Source organism: Micromesistius poutassou (assembly GCF_964030765.1).
Source record: "Micromesistius poutassou genome assembly, chromosome: 19".
Taxonomy (NCBI): domain Eukaryota; kingdom Metazoa; phylum Chordata; class Actinopteri; order Gadiformes; family Gadidae; genus Micromesistius; species Micromesistius poutassou.
Genome location: NC_140289.1, coordinates 1,788,008 through 1,802,282, shown reverse-complemented (window position 1 = coordinate 1,802,282; position 14,275 = coordinate 1,788,008). Strand labels below are relative to the sequence as shown.

Sequence of the window (14,275 nt, the reverse complement as noted above, 5' to 3'; positions counted from 1 at the left end):
AGTTTAGTTTACCCAATTTTATTTTAACTACATTTTTCACTGAGAAAGTACTAAAAGTGAGCTTGTTATTGTGTGTGTGTGTGTGTGTGTGTGTGTGTGTGTGTGTGTGTGTGTGTGTGTGTGTGTGTGTGTGTGTGTGTGTGTGTGTGTGTGTGTGTGTGTGTGTGTGTGTCAGAGTGAGACAGATCGTTCTATGCTCCCGTGTGCCCCTCTGTATTAACGCCCCCTATCTGTAACTCGCAGAAAGACGTGGAGGACGACATCGGGACCGCCAAGAAGGTCAAGGAGCTGTCCATCATCGACGGGCGCCGGGCGCAGAACTGCAACATCCTGCTGTCGAGGTACGGTACCTCGACGGAACAATGTCCTCCAACGTCTGATCAGACCACCGGGAAGCAACGAGGGAAACCTGGAGAGTGGCACCCTAGTTATAAAGCCGTTGTGTTTTTTTTACACAACCTTTTTATTGCTGGTTTTGCTGTGTGTTGCTGTCCGGTGGGTATTTCGTACATCGGACGGAAAACCGGAAAACCGTCCGATGAGTTATTGGGATTTCCGCACTGTTGTCCGTGCATTTTGCATCGTGCATTAAAACGACGTTGCCCTTCTTATGCTCCTGATATTACTGTGACGCTGGTAACCAGTTTCTTTGCAACATATCGAAGCTGTTGCAAAATCACTCTGGGGATACTTGTTTACGGCATGTAGCACTATGTGTTTATAGTATTATGTGTCTTATCCATTAAGGCACTATGATTATCCCACCGTCTAGCCGTTCCTGGAGGCGGACGCAACTCTTTCGCGGTGCGTCTCTCTATCCCGCGCCTTGCCCTTTTAAAAAATGCTTAGTGTGGTGTCGTGTAAGGTTGCCCGGGACGCCCTTTGAAAACTCAGTGCGGTTTCAGGCGGTCGGTCGACAAATAACAGACTTGAAGTGACACGTCATCCAAGGAGTTGGTTTTCTTAGGGGGGGTGGGGGGGGTTGTGTTATTTCTTTTTAACGTGGAGATGTGTCTGCGCACCGCAGGCTGAAGCTGTCCAACGAGGAGATGAAGCGGGCCATCCTCACCATGGATGAGCAGGAGGACCTCCCCAAAGACATGCTGGAGCAGGTGAGGGCTGAACGCACACACACGTACACACACACCACCGCCGCCGCCGCCCCGTACCGCCCAGCGACGGCAGGCCTTTGTTTTGTAAACGCTGGGAAGACGGTGAAGAACGGCGTTGGACGGAGAGACACCCTCGGGCAAATAGATTCAGAATCAGTTTGGCTTTCAGTGGTTGGAAAAAAACACGGAGGAGAAGGAAGGAAGTGGGTTTTATTGGGACGAACACATCATTACGGAGTGCTTTGTTTCCTTGCTGTCAATGCAGTACAGGGATACATGATAAAAGAAATACTAAAATAATCGAATCCAAGACAAATTTATGTCCAGATTTGTGTTTAGGTTAACTTTTTTTTAGCCTTGTTTAATAACCCACTGTTGACCTTTCTGCCTGAGAGTGTGTGTGTGTGTGTGCGTGCGCACGTGCCTGCTTGTGTGTGTGTGTGGTAAAGCCTGTGAATCATTAACCCCTCTGCCCCCCCTCCCCACCCCCCCCCCTCAGATGCTGAAGTTTGTTCCGGAGAAGAGCGACGTGGACCTGTTGGAGGAGCACAAGCACGAGCTGGACCGCATGGCCAAGCCCGACCGCTTCTTCTACGAGATGAGCCGGTGGGTGGGGCCCCCGCACACGGAACCCATCCCACACCCGCAGACCCCCCACTCCCCCCTCTAAGCATGGACCCCCCCTCCACCAAGACCACCCCCCCCCCCCCCTCTAAGACCCCGCGAGAGCCCTTTCACACAGGTCTAAAAACCAGACCCGTAACATTTTACCACACCAGTCTCCGGATCTGCTAAACGGTGTTGGCCCCTGCTGCAAGATCACTTTGAGGTTGTGAGCTAGCCTTAAGCTAGTGGCCCCACAATGCACTGCTCCAAAGCACATAAACAACGGGAGACGGGAGAGCGAGGTGTCATTCCGATACGAGGCGGAGGCGGGTAATTACATGACACTCTACGTGACCCAAGAGATCGGTCTTGACTTGATCTTGTTTGTGTTGCGTCACTAACTTGCGCACGCTTCGACGTTCGTCGCTCTAATAACAGTGTTCCCTTTGCCCAACTCTGTCGTCGACTGCCGGGCGTTTTTTTTATGCACGACCGACGGCAATTTGTAAATAATATATGAGCCGGTTCATAGTAAGGCTCCTCAGAGGTTACACCGGCGTATCCCTTTAACTGAATCATCTCGAATGAATGAAGGGTTTGTTTGAAGGGTTTGAGGAAGTCGTAACGCCAAGCGTTGGTTCCCTTGGCGACGAGGATCATGTGCTTCCCCCCCCAGACCCGAGGGCCTTTCGGGCCCCGCTGCCCCTCGGTTATTACAGAGCGTGTGTGTCTGTGCGCGCGCACACACACAGACACACACACACACACACACACACACACACACACACACACACACACACACACACACACACACACACACACACACCCCTGTGTCCTCATGGTTTCCATACGCTCCAAGGTTAAAGCCGGCCGCCGTCATTAAAGGAACACTCAATCCCAGTTTGAAGGAGAAGAAAAAAAAAAAAAAGTATAGAGATTTCATTTTCATCACACACATGTTAAATCACCTGACCTAACCTCCTGGTTATTTCATGACGTGGCTTTTTTCCTTCTTTCCCTAGTCTAAGGATGGCTTTTATGAAATGACAAAGAAAATCCTAGTTTTCCTAACCCATATTTTTTGTTTAAATGGTAAGCTTCCTTATATAAAATATCTATTTGTTTCTCTTTCCTCAGAATAAACCACTACCAGCAGAGGCTACAGTCCCTGTACTTCAAGAAGAAGTTTGCCGAGCGAGTGGCTGAAATGAAGCCCAAAGTTGAAGGTGAGACCAAAGCGAACTCTGTTTCTATCAGACGGCTGGTGGGCCGTCCACCTGTCTGGCTGAGCCCTGGATACTCGCATCAGAGTTAATCCGGTCAGTGGCTCAGATCGCTAGAGCAACCCCCCCCTCATGGAGGGTCACATGACCCTCCCTCTCCCCGTCAACCCACCTTTTTTCACATTTACATTCAGGTGCATTCAGCAGACGCTTTAATCCAAAGCGACAATGTGTCGCTGTCGGTACAGTAAGGATGTGCATAGAAACAAAGTGCCGAGCACTTCCAATTGCTAGGTTAAGACATTCCCCGTAAACAACAGAGATAGCTAGGATACTGTTTTACGAGTACGATTTTTAAGTGCAAGGACATACTGACCCGTCCTTAAAAGCACAAAAAGTCCATAAAAAAAAAATAAACACTTCATGTAACGCCATTCGAACCAGAAGCGGTTGAAAGAGTCTTCTCTGATCAAAATGCATGCAGACCGCCTCCCCTGTCCGACCTGTCCGACCTGTCCCCCTGACGCTGTTCTCCCCCCCCCCCCCCCAGCCCTGACCAAGGCCTCCAAGGAGGTGCTGCACAGCCGCAACCTGAAGCAGCTGCTGGAGGTGGTGCTGGCCTTCGGGAACTACATGAACAAGGGCCAGCGGGGCAACGCCTACGGCTTCAAGGTGTCCTCGCTCAACAAGATCGCCGACACCAAGTCCAGCATCGACAAGTGAGGACACCACGCCCTCCTCCTCCGCCTCCCCGAATATATATATATATATATATATATATCCAAAATGCACCCCGAATTGTATATACCTGAAATGCTCCCCGAATTATATATAATAATATATATACATGTAATGCACATATATACATGTAATGCACCGAAATATATATACCCCAAATATATATATATATATATATATATATATATATATTCCCGAAATGCACCCCGAAATATATCTACCTGAAATGCACCCCGACGTGTATATATATATATATATAGCTAAAATGCAGCCCGAAATATATATACCCCAAAACACTTCGACCCCCATATAGAGCTGTCTGACTCCAGCTGGGCCACAGATGGGTTTTACGTCAGGCGGGCCGGAGCGCCCCTCCCTCTCCGCCCAGGAGGTGATGTGTTTTCAGGATTGACGTCCCGTACGTCCGCGTTCGTTTACATTGTTGGGGAAATTGAAAACACGGCGCGGGGTTTAAAATCGTAAACCCCCCCCCCCCTGAGTGGGGTTCCCTCGTTCAGCCGTCGCTTGGAGCGATTTACATCTCGCAGTAAAACAAACGTATAAAAATAAAATGTGTAAAAAGGGGGGAGGTGGGAGGGGGGAAGAAGGCTGACCATGCCTTTGATCATGGCGGATGAGAAACGTCAGTCTTCAACGTCCAGTCGCGCCGACCAGCTTCCCCGACGGCTGGTCGCAGCCGTTAAAGTCCTCCAGCACGTCCCCACCCCCCCCCCCCCAGGGCCAGAGTACCCCACTCTTTATGGGGGCCAAAGCCACCAGATGGTGTTCTGATGCATAGCGTATGTGTTGGCCTGGCGGTCCGGTCTGAGTGTACATGGATGTCTTCAGTGTGAGAATGTAGCCCCCTGACCTGTGTGTGTGTGTGTGCGTGTGCGCGTGCAGGAACATCACCCTGCTCCACTACCTGATCACCATCCTGGAGACCAAGTACCCCAAGGTGCTGCTCTTCCAGGAGGAGCTGCAGTGTGTCCCCAACGCCGCCAAAGTCAAGTACGTCACCACGACAACCCGACACACCCCCCCCCCAACAACCCCATCGTTTTTCGCCACGCCTCGAAACCCCCCCCCCCTGCTAACCCCCTCGTCCTCTGCTTCCCCTTCCCCCTGCAGCATGAGCGAGCTGGAGAAAGACATCAACAACCTGCGCAGCGGGCTGAAGAGTGTGGAGAGTGTGAGTACATAGCCGCCGACCGCTAGCACAACAACGTAGCCTCTTACGTCACTCCTGTCGCCCTTCACTGCCCACTGGTCACTGTTCATTAGTCCTCTTTTTAAGGTTGTGGCCCCACAGGTTATGGCGAGGTAAGGTTACACTGGGATCAAACGCACAACCTTTCCGATGAGAGTCTAGGAAGTGCCACTGGATTGTGTGGGACGGTTGGGATAGTGGCACACTGTGGTTCTTCTTAAATCCACCCATGTTCCTCATCTTCAACATCTGTGTGTGTGTCTTTCTGTGTGTGTGTGTGTGTGTGTGTGTGTGTGCGTGTGTGCTTGTGCGCGTCTCGTCCTCAGGAGCTGGAGTTCCAGAAGAAGCGACCGCAGGAGGCCGGCGACAAGTTTGTGTCGGTGGTGAGCCAGTTCATCGCGGTGGCCAGCTTCAGCTTCTCCGACGTGGAGGACTCTCTGGCGGAGGCCAAGGAGCTGGTGAGTCAGCCCTGGGCGTGTGCTGTGGTGTTGGGGGGGGGGTGGGGTTAGAGTCGGTTATCACCATGGGGGTCGTCGGGTCACTTCCAGCTGGGCCTTTTTTTTTTTTTTTACGGGCCTTTTTATTGGTCCCTGCAGCCCCAGGAACTTCCAGGAACCCCGAGCCTTAATGCGGCCCGCGGAGGCCCTCTGCTTTCCGCTCTGCTAGAGTCGGCTCCAGAGCGGCCCTCGCCGTAGTGTACAGAGCTATCCCCCAGAAGGTTATTAGCGGTGGATGTGTCTGTACACTGCAGCCAGGATATACATCACCGCGATGCTACTGGCTCTGGGAATTCAAATAAAACATTCTGACGTGATTGTCGTTGTTCAGCCTGTGAACCGTCTTCACAAACAGAATGTACTGAACGGGTCTCTGTTGGTTCAATAAAGTTTTATGTAGGGCGGGGCATTGGAAACCTAGGAGAACGATGTCCTGACAGTGGTAGCTGTTTGTGGTAGCATTGGCGTCCCTGTAGCTAGCGAGGAAAGCGACGCAGCGTGCGTGCGTCTGTCCGTCCGTCCTTCCTCTGGCTCTGAGGCGTGAACAACCTTCACGATGCTTTCCGCTCCCCGGGTAAACAACTTCACACCACACCTGGAAACAATTAATTTGACTTGACGGCCCCAGTGTCGCCTGTCACGGGCTCAAAACGTTAGTGTAGTGGAGCGCACGCGACGTGTGTCTGTGTGTAGGCTACCAAGTCACTGCCCCCAACACACACACACACACACACACACACACACACACACACACACACACCTCTCTGTGCATGGGTGTCGGTGCGGGCTTGTGCACGTGTTTATTTTCATAAACGCCTTAACGGGACACACAGCGAGTTTTGACCATTGTTCCTTGAATTCCACCCGACACATAACCATAGGGTGCCCCCCCTTACCTCCCATATCCACAACGCCAGCCAGCACACAAAGAGTCCATGTGTCTGGTTTTACCGTGTCCGTGGCCCCCGACGTAAACATGTGTTTATCTATGTACTAACAAGCGTCGGCAGCGGCCACGCCCCGCCGCCCTCCGACATAAACATCGTTTGAACTCCATGAGCTCAGCGTGGTTCCACATCTGGTCTCCCCTCTGCCGCTCCGACTTTCGCCCCGTAACCAACAAACACGCGGCCCCTGGTCTGAACCCACGGGGCCCCCGGCTGCAGTCATTAGCCACGCGGCCCCGGCTTCAAAGCCGCGGCGCGCCGCTAACGAGGGTCCGGTGTGGAGCGGGCTTTACGGCCCGGTTCCGCTGGGGAGCGTCGTTAATCTAGTCCCAGGATGTTCCACCTCCCCACCGCCAGGGCCTCCGTCGTACCCCAGCTAGAGCTCCACCCTACCCCCACGCCAAGCTCCACCCTGCCCCACCCCCCCGACCTCCACCCCGCCCCACCCCCCAACGTCCACCCTACCCTAGCTCAACCCTACCCCACCTCCACCCTACCCCACCCCGACCTCCATCCTGACCCCCACACCGCGACCTCCACCCTTCCCCCCCCCCTGACGTCCACCCTACCCCCCCCCCCCCCCCTTTGACCTCTGTCTCCCTGGGCTCCACCCTACCCCCCCCCCTCTGACCTCCACCCCAACCTCCACCCTAGACCTCCACCCTACCCCCCCCTCTCACCTCCGTCTCCCTGGGCTCCACCCTACCCCCCCCTCCACCCCTCTCACCTCCGTCTCCCTGGGCTCCACCCTACCCCCCCCTCCACCCTCTCACCTCCGTCTCCCTGGGCTCCACCCTACCCCCCCCCCCCCCCCTCTGACCTGGTCTCCCTGGGCTCCACCCCTCTGACCTCCGTCTCCCTGGCCCCCCCCCCTTCAGTTCGTGCGGGCGGTGAAGCACTTCGGCGAGGACCCGGCCAAGATGCAGCCCGATGAGTTCTTCGGGATCTTCGACCAGTTCCTGCAGTCGTTCTGCGAGGCGCAGCAGGAGAACGAGAACATCCGCAAGCGCAAGGAGGAGGAGGAGCGCCGGCCAAGATGGAGGCGCAGGTCTGTCTGTCTGTCTGTCTGTCTGTCTGTCTGTCTGTGTGTGTGTCAGTGTGTGTATGCATGCGTGGGTGAGGAAGCCAAAAGAAGCCACTACATGCGGTCATGTTTAACTCGGAAGTAGTTTCGTGTTGTCTCATCGAGAGGTGCTTCATGGTGGTCGTTCAGGAAGGTCGTGAAGCCGCTTCATGTTGTCCCGTTCAACTCAGAAGCAGCTTCACGTTGCCACGTTAAACTAAGTTTAAGCAGCCTCACGTTGTCCGTAAGCGACGGCAGCAGGCAGCCGACTCCCCATAGTGAACGTGGTGTGTTCTGTCTCTCTCTCTCTCACTCACTCACTCACTCACTCTCTCTGTCTCTCTGACTCCCCCTCTCTCTCTCTCTCTCTCTCTCTCTCTCTGTCTCTGTCTCTCTCTCTGTCTCTCTCTCTCTGTCTCTCTCTCTCTGACCCCCTCTCCCTCTCTCTGTCTCTGTCTCTCTCTCTCTCTCTTTCTCTCTGTCTCTCTCTCTCTGACTCCCCCTCTCTCTCCCTCTCTCTCTCTCTCCCTCTCTCTCTCCCTCTCTCCCCCCCCCCCCCCCCTCCCTCCTTCCCCCCTCAGCTGAAGGAGCAGCGGGAGAAGGAGCGCAAGGCGCGCAAGGCCAAGGCCAGCGGCGGCGAGGACGACGACGGCGGCGGCGAGTTCGACGACCTGGTGTCGGCGCTGCGCTCCGGCGAGGTGTTCGACAAGGACCTGTCCAAGATGAAGCGCAACCGCAAGCGCATCAACAGCGCTGCCACCGACGGCGGCGGCCGCGAGCGGCCCGTCACCAAGCTCAACTTCTGAGCGGACGGAGGCCACGCCCACACCCCCCCCCCCCCCCGCCCGCCACCTATTCCCCCCCCCCCCCCACGTCTCCTGCTCCCCCCCTCCCCCCTGGAGGAGGAGGCTAGAGCGACCTCCGCACACACACAGGAGGAGGAGAAGGGGGGGGGGGGCCGCATTCCACCGAAGCCTTCGTGGCCGCCTTGTCGTCGTCGTTGTCATCGTCGTCATGACTCCAATGAAACACGTCCTTGACCCTTGACCCCCCCTTCACCCCCCCCCCCCCCCCTTTTTTTCCCCCGCGCTCACTTTTCAGTTGATTTTGTTTTGTAGTACGATTGAACGGAGCTTAAGCCAAATTATGTCATGACCAAACTGGACCAAGGTGGGGGGGGGGGCGATGGTGAGACACTCGGAACATTCCCACAATGCAACGTTCCCGTACGGAATAGTAGCAGTGCTGTTGAACAGAGGAGTGATGGAAGAGGAGTCGAACGGGGGGGGGTCCCTGTTTAGGGGGGCGAGCCCTTCGCTGTGTGTCCCCCCCCCGAAGCAGAGTGGATGCTGGGAAAAAACCTTCCAGATATTGTACATCCTCCGATAACGGGGTTCCTAACGTGTGTGTGGTTTTTATATCTATGGCGGAAACCGTGCAGACAAAGGACTGCTTCCCTATATATATATATAGGGGCCATTTTGTATGTGAAGATTTGATAGAAGAAAAAGACAAGAAAAAAGAGGGACGCTTTCACGCAGCGGAATGGTGCGGGAGGAGATTCTTCGGAGAAGGACTGATTCCGAAGTTTCCCCGGACACCGTCTGTTCAGCTTCGCGATCGGGGGGCGAACCCGCGCTCGCACGCTTTGCATCGGGACATCCCGGAGGTTCAGTTTGAGAGCGACGAGGCTCCACGAGAGAAAGTTTTTTTTCTATCAAACATTGTCGACATGCAGCATTTATGGATTTGATCACTGTATGTTTGAACTTTTACTGTTAAGAGCTGGCCTTAACTCTATTGATATTAATTGTTTAAATGGGTACGTTTTAGGCCTGGGCCTGACCTGCAATTCCTCTACAAAGTGTGGACACTCGGTGTGTCTTAGATGACGATGAATATATCTTTATATAAGGTTGCGTGCTTGTTTGTCACGCATAGATCCATACATTCATACTTACTATGCTAAACTCTACCCAGTCAATGCAATACACAAGCTCTTCCCTCACTGGATTTCCTCCCCCCTTTTAAGTTGTCATTGGATAGTAAAAATATGTTATCAATATATTGGCAGGGTTTACAGTGTGGGAAAACAGAAAAGCCATGTCCTTTAAAACATATGTCAAGTGCAGCTGATGTTTTTTCATTGTTTGAGGAACAAAGAAAAAAACATCAGTTGAAGGCTTAATGTCGGATGTGAGAAACCTTCATTGGATTTTTATAATTTAACAGCCTTCCATTGTACTATGACCCAACCTTAATAAATGGGAGTTAACAGTTTGGATTTTTTTTCGCCAACCTATCTGAAACTGGAAACGGACTATTTTGAAAACTTGCCATTTAGCGCCCTCTCGTGGTCAAACGGCTGCCAGTTTATTTCGTTCATACGTAAGCAGGGATTTATAAAAACTCAGCAGACCTGCTGGACCCTTTAGTACTGCTCGTCCAAACGGAAGTTTTACCTTGATGTTTATTTTAAAAAGGCACAATTCTTCAGAGTAAAGCCTGAAGTACATTGGTGGCAATAGTGGAGAAACAAGGGCCAATACTAGTCAGAATTTGTTGCTTTGCTCATTAATTAACCCGGTTAATCTCTAAGGTTTCCATGTAAATAAATGTCTGTTAAGTCACTTTTGCCAACTGAGGTGGTGACAGAAGGTGGTGACTGAGCCTAAAGCCTACTGAGGAAAGCCCTTGGATTTGCAGTATCATGAATGTTACAAACTGGGAACTATGGGAGCAATTAACCGCTTATTGCCATAGCGAACGAAACTGAAAGTCCCAAAGTACATATATCCTTTTGTATACTCTTTTACAAAATAGTTTATTATTCAGACTATAACGACCTATAATGAAGACACTGCAGACGCAGTAAACTTTCACTTGTTGAGTTTCCCCCCAGGAATCAGTATATCAATAACTGAAGCACATAACATCAGAGGGGTGTAGCAGTGTTTTGAAAGGGACAAACTTGACGGTGATCAAGACCTAACATATCCCAAATCCATTTCCTGGAAAAAAAACGATGAATCCATCAAACTCAAACGTGGAAATCGGGTTCACATTTAGTCCACGCTTTTCCCAAAATAACACGGGAGCGTTTGCCGCTCATTTGAGGAGGAAGCCGTTGGTGAGCTGGTCGTCGTTCTCCCGGACGAAGCGCGATGTGCCGGTATAGAACGCCCGTCCTGCGACCTCCACCACCACCGCCCTGAAGTCGCCACACGTCGTCTCCTGAATGGTAATTATACAGTGACAAATAAATGACGTCAGCTGTTGAACCCTGGACCATTCACTAGAGCCAGACAGGTTTATACCGTTTGCCGATTTTATCGGCCGACCACAGATGTATATCCGTATCGCCAAATATGTTTGCCGATATGGAAACTTTGATGATGTAAAACTTATAGAGAGTTTTACATCATGTTCTCTGGGAAGGTTAGCATTTTTTAATAATGGACAATATCAGTATAGTATAGTATTATCTTTTGTTATCTGTCGGGCTCTACCATTTAGGGCCTTGATTAAATGCTTTTATCTTCAGCAATTTAAATACGTTTTTCCCTCGATGTCCTTCAGGTGCAGGTGTCGGGTCTAAAACCTTTAGGTATCTTGCTCAAGGACGCCCGCTGATATCAGGGTTTTGAACCAAGAAACGGTTGACCCTGACCACCCTATATTCTCATGCAGTCCAATCGAAATACTAACGCTTGTCTCCATGGCTACAAAGAACGGTGAACACGTGACCGCACCACCCCCAGATTACCTGGACCGCCTTCCCGGTGAACTCTGACCCCGTGGCCCCGCTCCTAAAGGTCCGGGTCTGGTTCAGGCCGATCAGACCCCTGTGGTGCTGCAGAGCGATGCGGGCCGTGACCCCAGAACCAGTCGGGCTCCGGTCCACCTACATTTAAAACACACAAAAAAACAAAATTCGTTTTTTGGTTTAAAAAGGTAGGGTAGAGTTTTTTCTTTACATCCCGACAGCAATCAAATCACCCTGACCAAAAAAAAAGAAAAACGTGGCTAGCTTTAATTTTCATGGTGATATATCTCTGTGATAACGTTTATTTTAAAGCCATCTTCTAGTGTTTTATTTCGTTTTATTTTTTTCACCTTGCTGAAACGCATTCTGCATAATGTTTTACCATTTAGTTACTGAGCAAACACTTATCCAAAGCCACTCACAGTGAATGTTTGGATACATGACACTAAGGTGATGGGTGAACGGCGATATTGAAGGGGGAATCCAACCCATAACCTTTCTGCTGGGAGTTGAACACCCTAACCTCTACATACCTGAGCTTCAGCGAACACACACATGTTGGCCGTGGGGTCGGAGGAGTACACATCGTTGCCGTCGGTGATGATGGTTCCATAGAGGAACGCTAGGTCTTCACTGGTAGGATGGTGAAGTTTCACCTGAGGAGAAAGTACAATGGTATCCTAGGCTACAACTCATGAAGAACAGTGAGAGCCATGCAGTATTCCTGGAAATACTTATGTTCAAATGTCTCGGCTTTCACCCCTGGATTGATTGAGCCATGATGGATGGTCAATTTTAAACAAAAGTGGAACAAAGCAGAATTTACCAGAGTAACGCAAGGTTTCGATTCAAACCAGAGTAGAACAAAAATGTACAATTGGTCAACCTGATTTGCTTTATTTATTATCTTTATAAAAAAATATTATTATTTATTATTTATTATTTATACCTTTATGGAAATAATACACAATACACATTTGTATTGTATGAACAAGTAGACTAATGAAGGCATTATGCAGATACATTAGCAAAATATTGGCTACTTACTGAGGTATAGATAAAAAAACAACTGCTGTTTCATATCAGTGTGTGTAGTGTAAAACTACAAACAGCCCCATTGATAAAGTTGTACTACCTGCGACTTTACAGCCTTTGTAACTGCGGTCGCTGCGTCTACCAGATCCCGGGTCCTGGAGTGACTCACGTCCAGGCCGAACCTCTGGGCACTCACAAAGGCGTAGAAAGCTCCTCCATAGCTGATGTCCACCACAACCTCCCCAAACCCCTCCACTGTCACGGAGACATCTAGAAAACAAACATCATCAAACCACAACCAGCTGAACTCGGTAAGTCTGTGCTTTGCAATATAGTTAATTCATAGAAGTAAAAATTTCATTTCCTATTCATATGCATTTTATTTTTCAACAACTACACTATGTGAACCCCAACCTGTTGCAAAGGCAAACGCGGGTACACTGTGGAACCTCACTCCCCCGGTCTTCCCGTTCGAGTACTGGACGAAGGCCTTGACGAGGCCGCAGGGACAGTGGATGTTGACCTGGGTCTCTGGGGACCGCGGCTCTCTGACCAGCTTGTAGTCCAGGGCGAAGCGTCCCAGCGCGATGACGGCGTGTCCACACATGGTGCTGTAGCCCTCGTTGTGCATGAACAGCACCCCAAGGTCCGCCTCCGGGAGCTCGCTGGGGACCAGCAGCGCCCCGTACATGTCGTAGTGGCCCCGGGGCTCGAACATCAACGCCCGCCGGAGGTGGTCGAGGTTCTCCCTGACGTGCCGCCGCTTGGACAGCAGGGTGTCGCCCGGGATCTCGGCGGGGTACCCGCTCAGGATGACCCGCAGCGGCTCGCCGCCCGTGTGCATGTCCACCACGGACAGCTCGTACCCCCCGTCGCTCGGTGGAGCCTGAAACTCCATCTCTAGGCAAATAAAACAACCGATCAATCGAAATACTATGTTATAATTTCCCCCAATATGTTGGCCTGTCCAGTGTAGTCGTGGAGCATGGAGGTAAAGTTGAGAAGTGGGCGGGTGTTGACCCTGGGCTGTCATTGGCTATTGGTCGCAGCAGCTGAGGAGCGCTCCACTCCGCCTGTCTGCTCATGCATGTCCAGCGCGTAAGTTCATTCACTCTTTCTGTTGTTGAAGTTACTAAGTTACTAAGTTAATGATGATAGATCCATTTTTTTGCAGTTGCCCATTTTATCCAATTGAACCAAGGGGGAGAAGACTTAAGGTATGCCTACAGAAACAAACTCAACCCCACAATGTACTTAAACACAAATTCTGTGTATAACTTAGTTTGTACATACCGTGTGTAGGCTACTTCAGTATTTTATAACAATATTGAAAATTATTATTTTGTAATAATTGTAATCTTATACGTTTTTCATTTGGCTACACATGGTAGCCTAGCCTGTTTTGAAAATATGAAAGAGAGTTTCTCATTGAAATGTTTCCAATTGTATTTATTTTTGTTTCATTCGCATATCCCGCCTCTTTTCATTTGAGATATTAGTTATTGATTCTTGGGAGGACAAATTTTAATAGATGTTAATGAATAGAAGTTAATGAACTTGACCAAACTGCACATGTAGCATATAAAGGCCTAGCGCTCACGACGTCACAAGGCCTATTCTATTTAAACACATTTGGCACTTTTCGGAGTCAGAATAAGGACCTCTCTGAGGACTTCACACTCTCCCCATGGCAACAGTTCCCCTAAAAAGTGGGATAATAACTATAATGATTTGACAGCCTGTGAAGTGAACAACCTGTGCTTTTTCACTTGCGGCAGGCAAGACGACGTGTCAAAACCATATAACTCAAATAGAAACAACTGATACCCAGGACCACATGGGGCACGGTGGCATCATCCATCAGCAGTTAGCTTTCTAGGGGCTCCCGAGAGGTTTCTATAATGACGGTACAACCAGTAACCTCACTGAGGTTCTACTGCCTGTGATGACACCCATTGCTGTATCCACCTATGGGCCTTCTGGGCTCTGTAAGCCCAGTTAGTGTCAAGACCCAACATGACCGCTAGCGGAATAAGGCCCATTTCGGGGACGTGTATGATAGAAGTGTCACTATACAC

At 50.7% G+C, this 14,275-nt stretch overlaps 2 protein-coding genes across 2 annotated transcripts; one reads left to right on the top strand and one right to left on the bottom strand.

The window, feature by feature from the left end:
• Nucleotides 1-183: 183 nt before the first annotated feature.
• LOC311364234 (disheveled-associated activator of morphogenesis 1-like) lies at nucleotides 184-9,676 on the top strand (the record flags this gene model as incomplete). The annotated part of the gene is given in 11 exon segments (XM_084484238.1): nucleotides 184-341; nucleotides 1,028-1,112; nucleotides 1,612-1,718; nucleotides 2,856-2,944; nucleotides 3,492-3,660; nucleotides 4,583-4,690; nucleotides 4,811-4,871; nucleotides 5,216-5,347; nucleotides 7,212-7,362; nucleotides 7,365-7,381; nucleotides 7,978-9,676. Coding segments are annotated over 11 exon segments (1,302 nt in total), but the record flags the coding sequence as incomplete, so codon positions are not given.
• A 178-nt stretch (nucleotides 9,677-9,854) lies between these two features.
• l3hypdh (trans-L-3-hydroxyproline dehydratase) lies at nucleotides 9,855-13,240 on the bottom strand. The gene is made up of 5 exons (XM_084483805.1): nucleotides 12,612-13,240; nucleotides 12,298-12,467; nucleotides 11,696-11,818; nucleotides 11,163-11,300; nucleotides 9,855-10,630 (listed from the first exon to the last, which is right to left on the bottom strand). The coding sequence occupies exons 1-5, from the start codon at nucleotides 13,228-13,230 to the stop codon at nucleotides 10,505-10,507; spliced, it is 1,176 nt and encodes a 391-aa protein (XP_084339931.1). The 5' UTR covers nucleotides 13,231-13,240; the 3' UTR covers nucleotides 9,855-10,504.
• Between the last annotated feature and the right edge of the window lie 1,035 nt (nucleotides 13,241-14,275).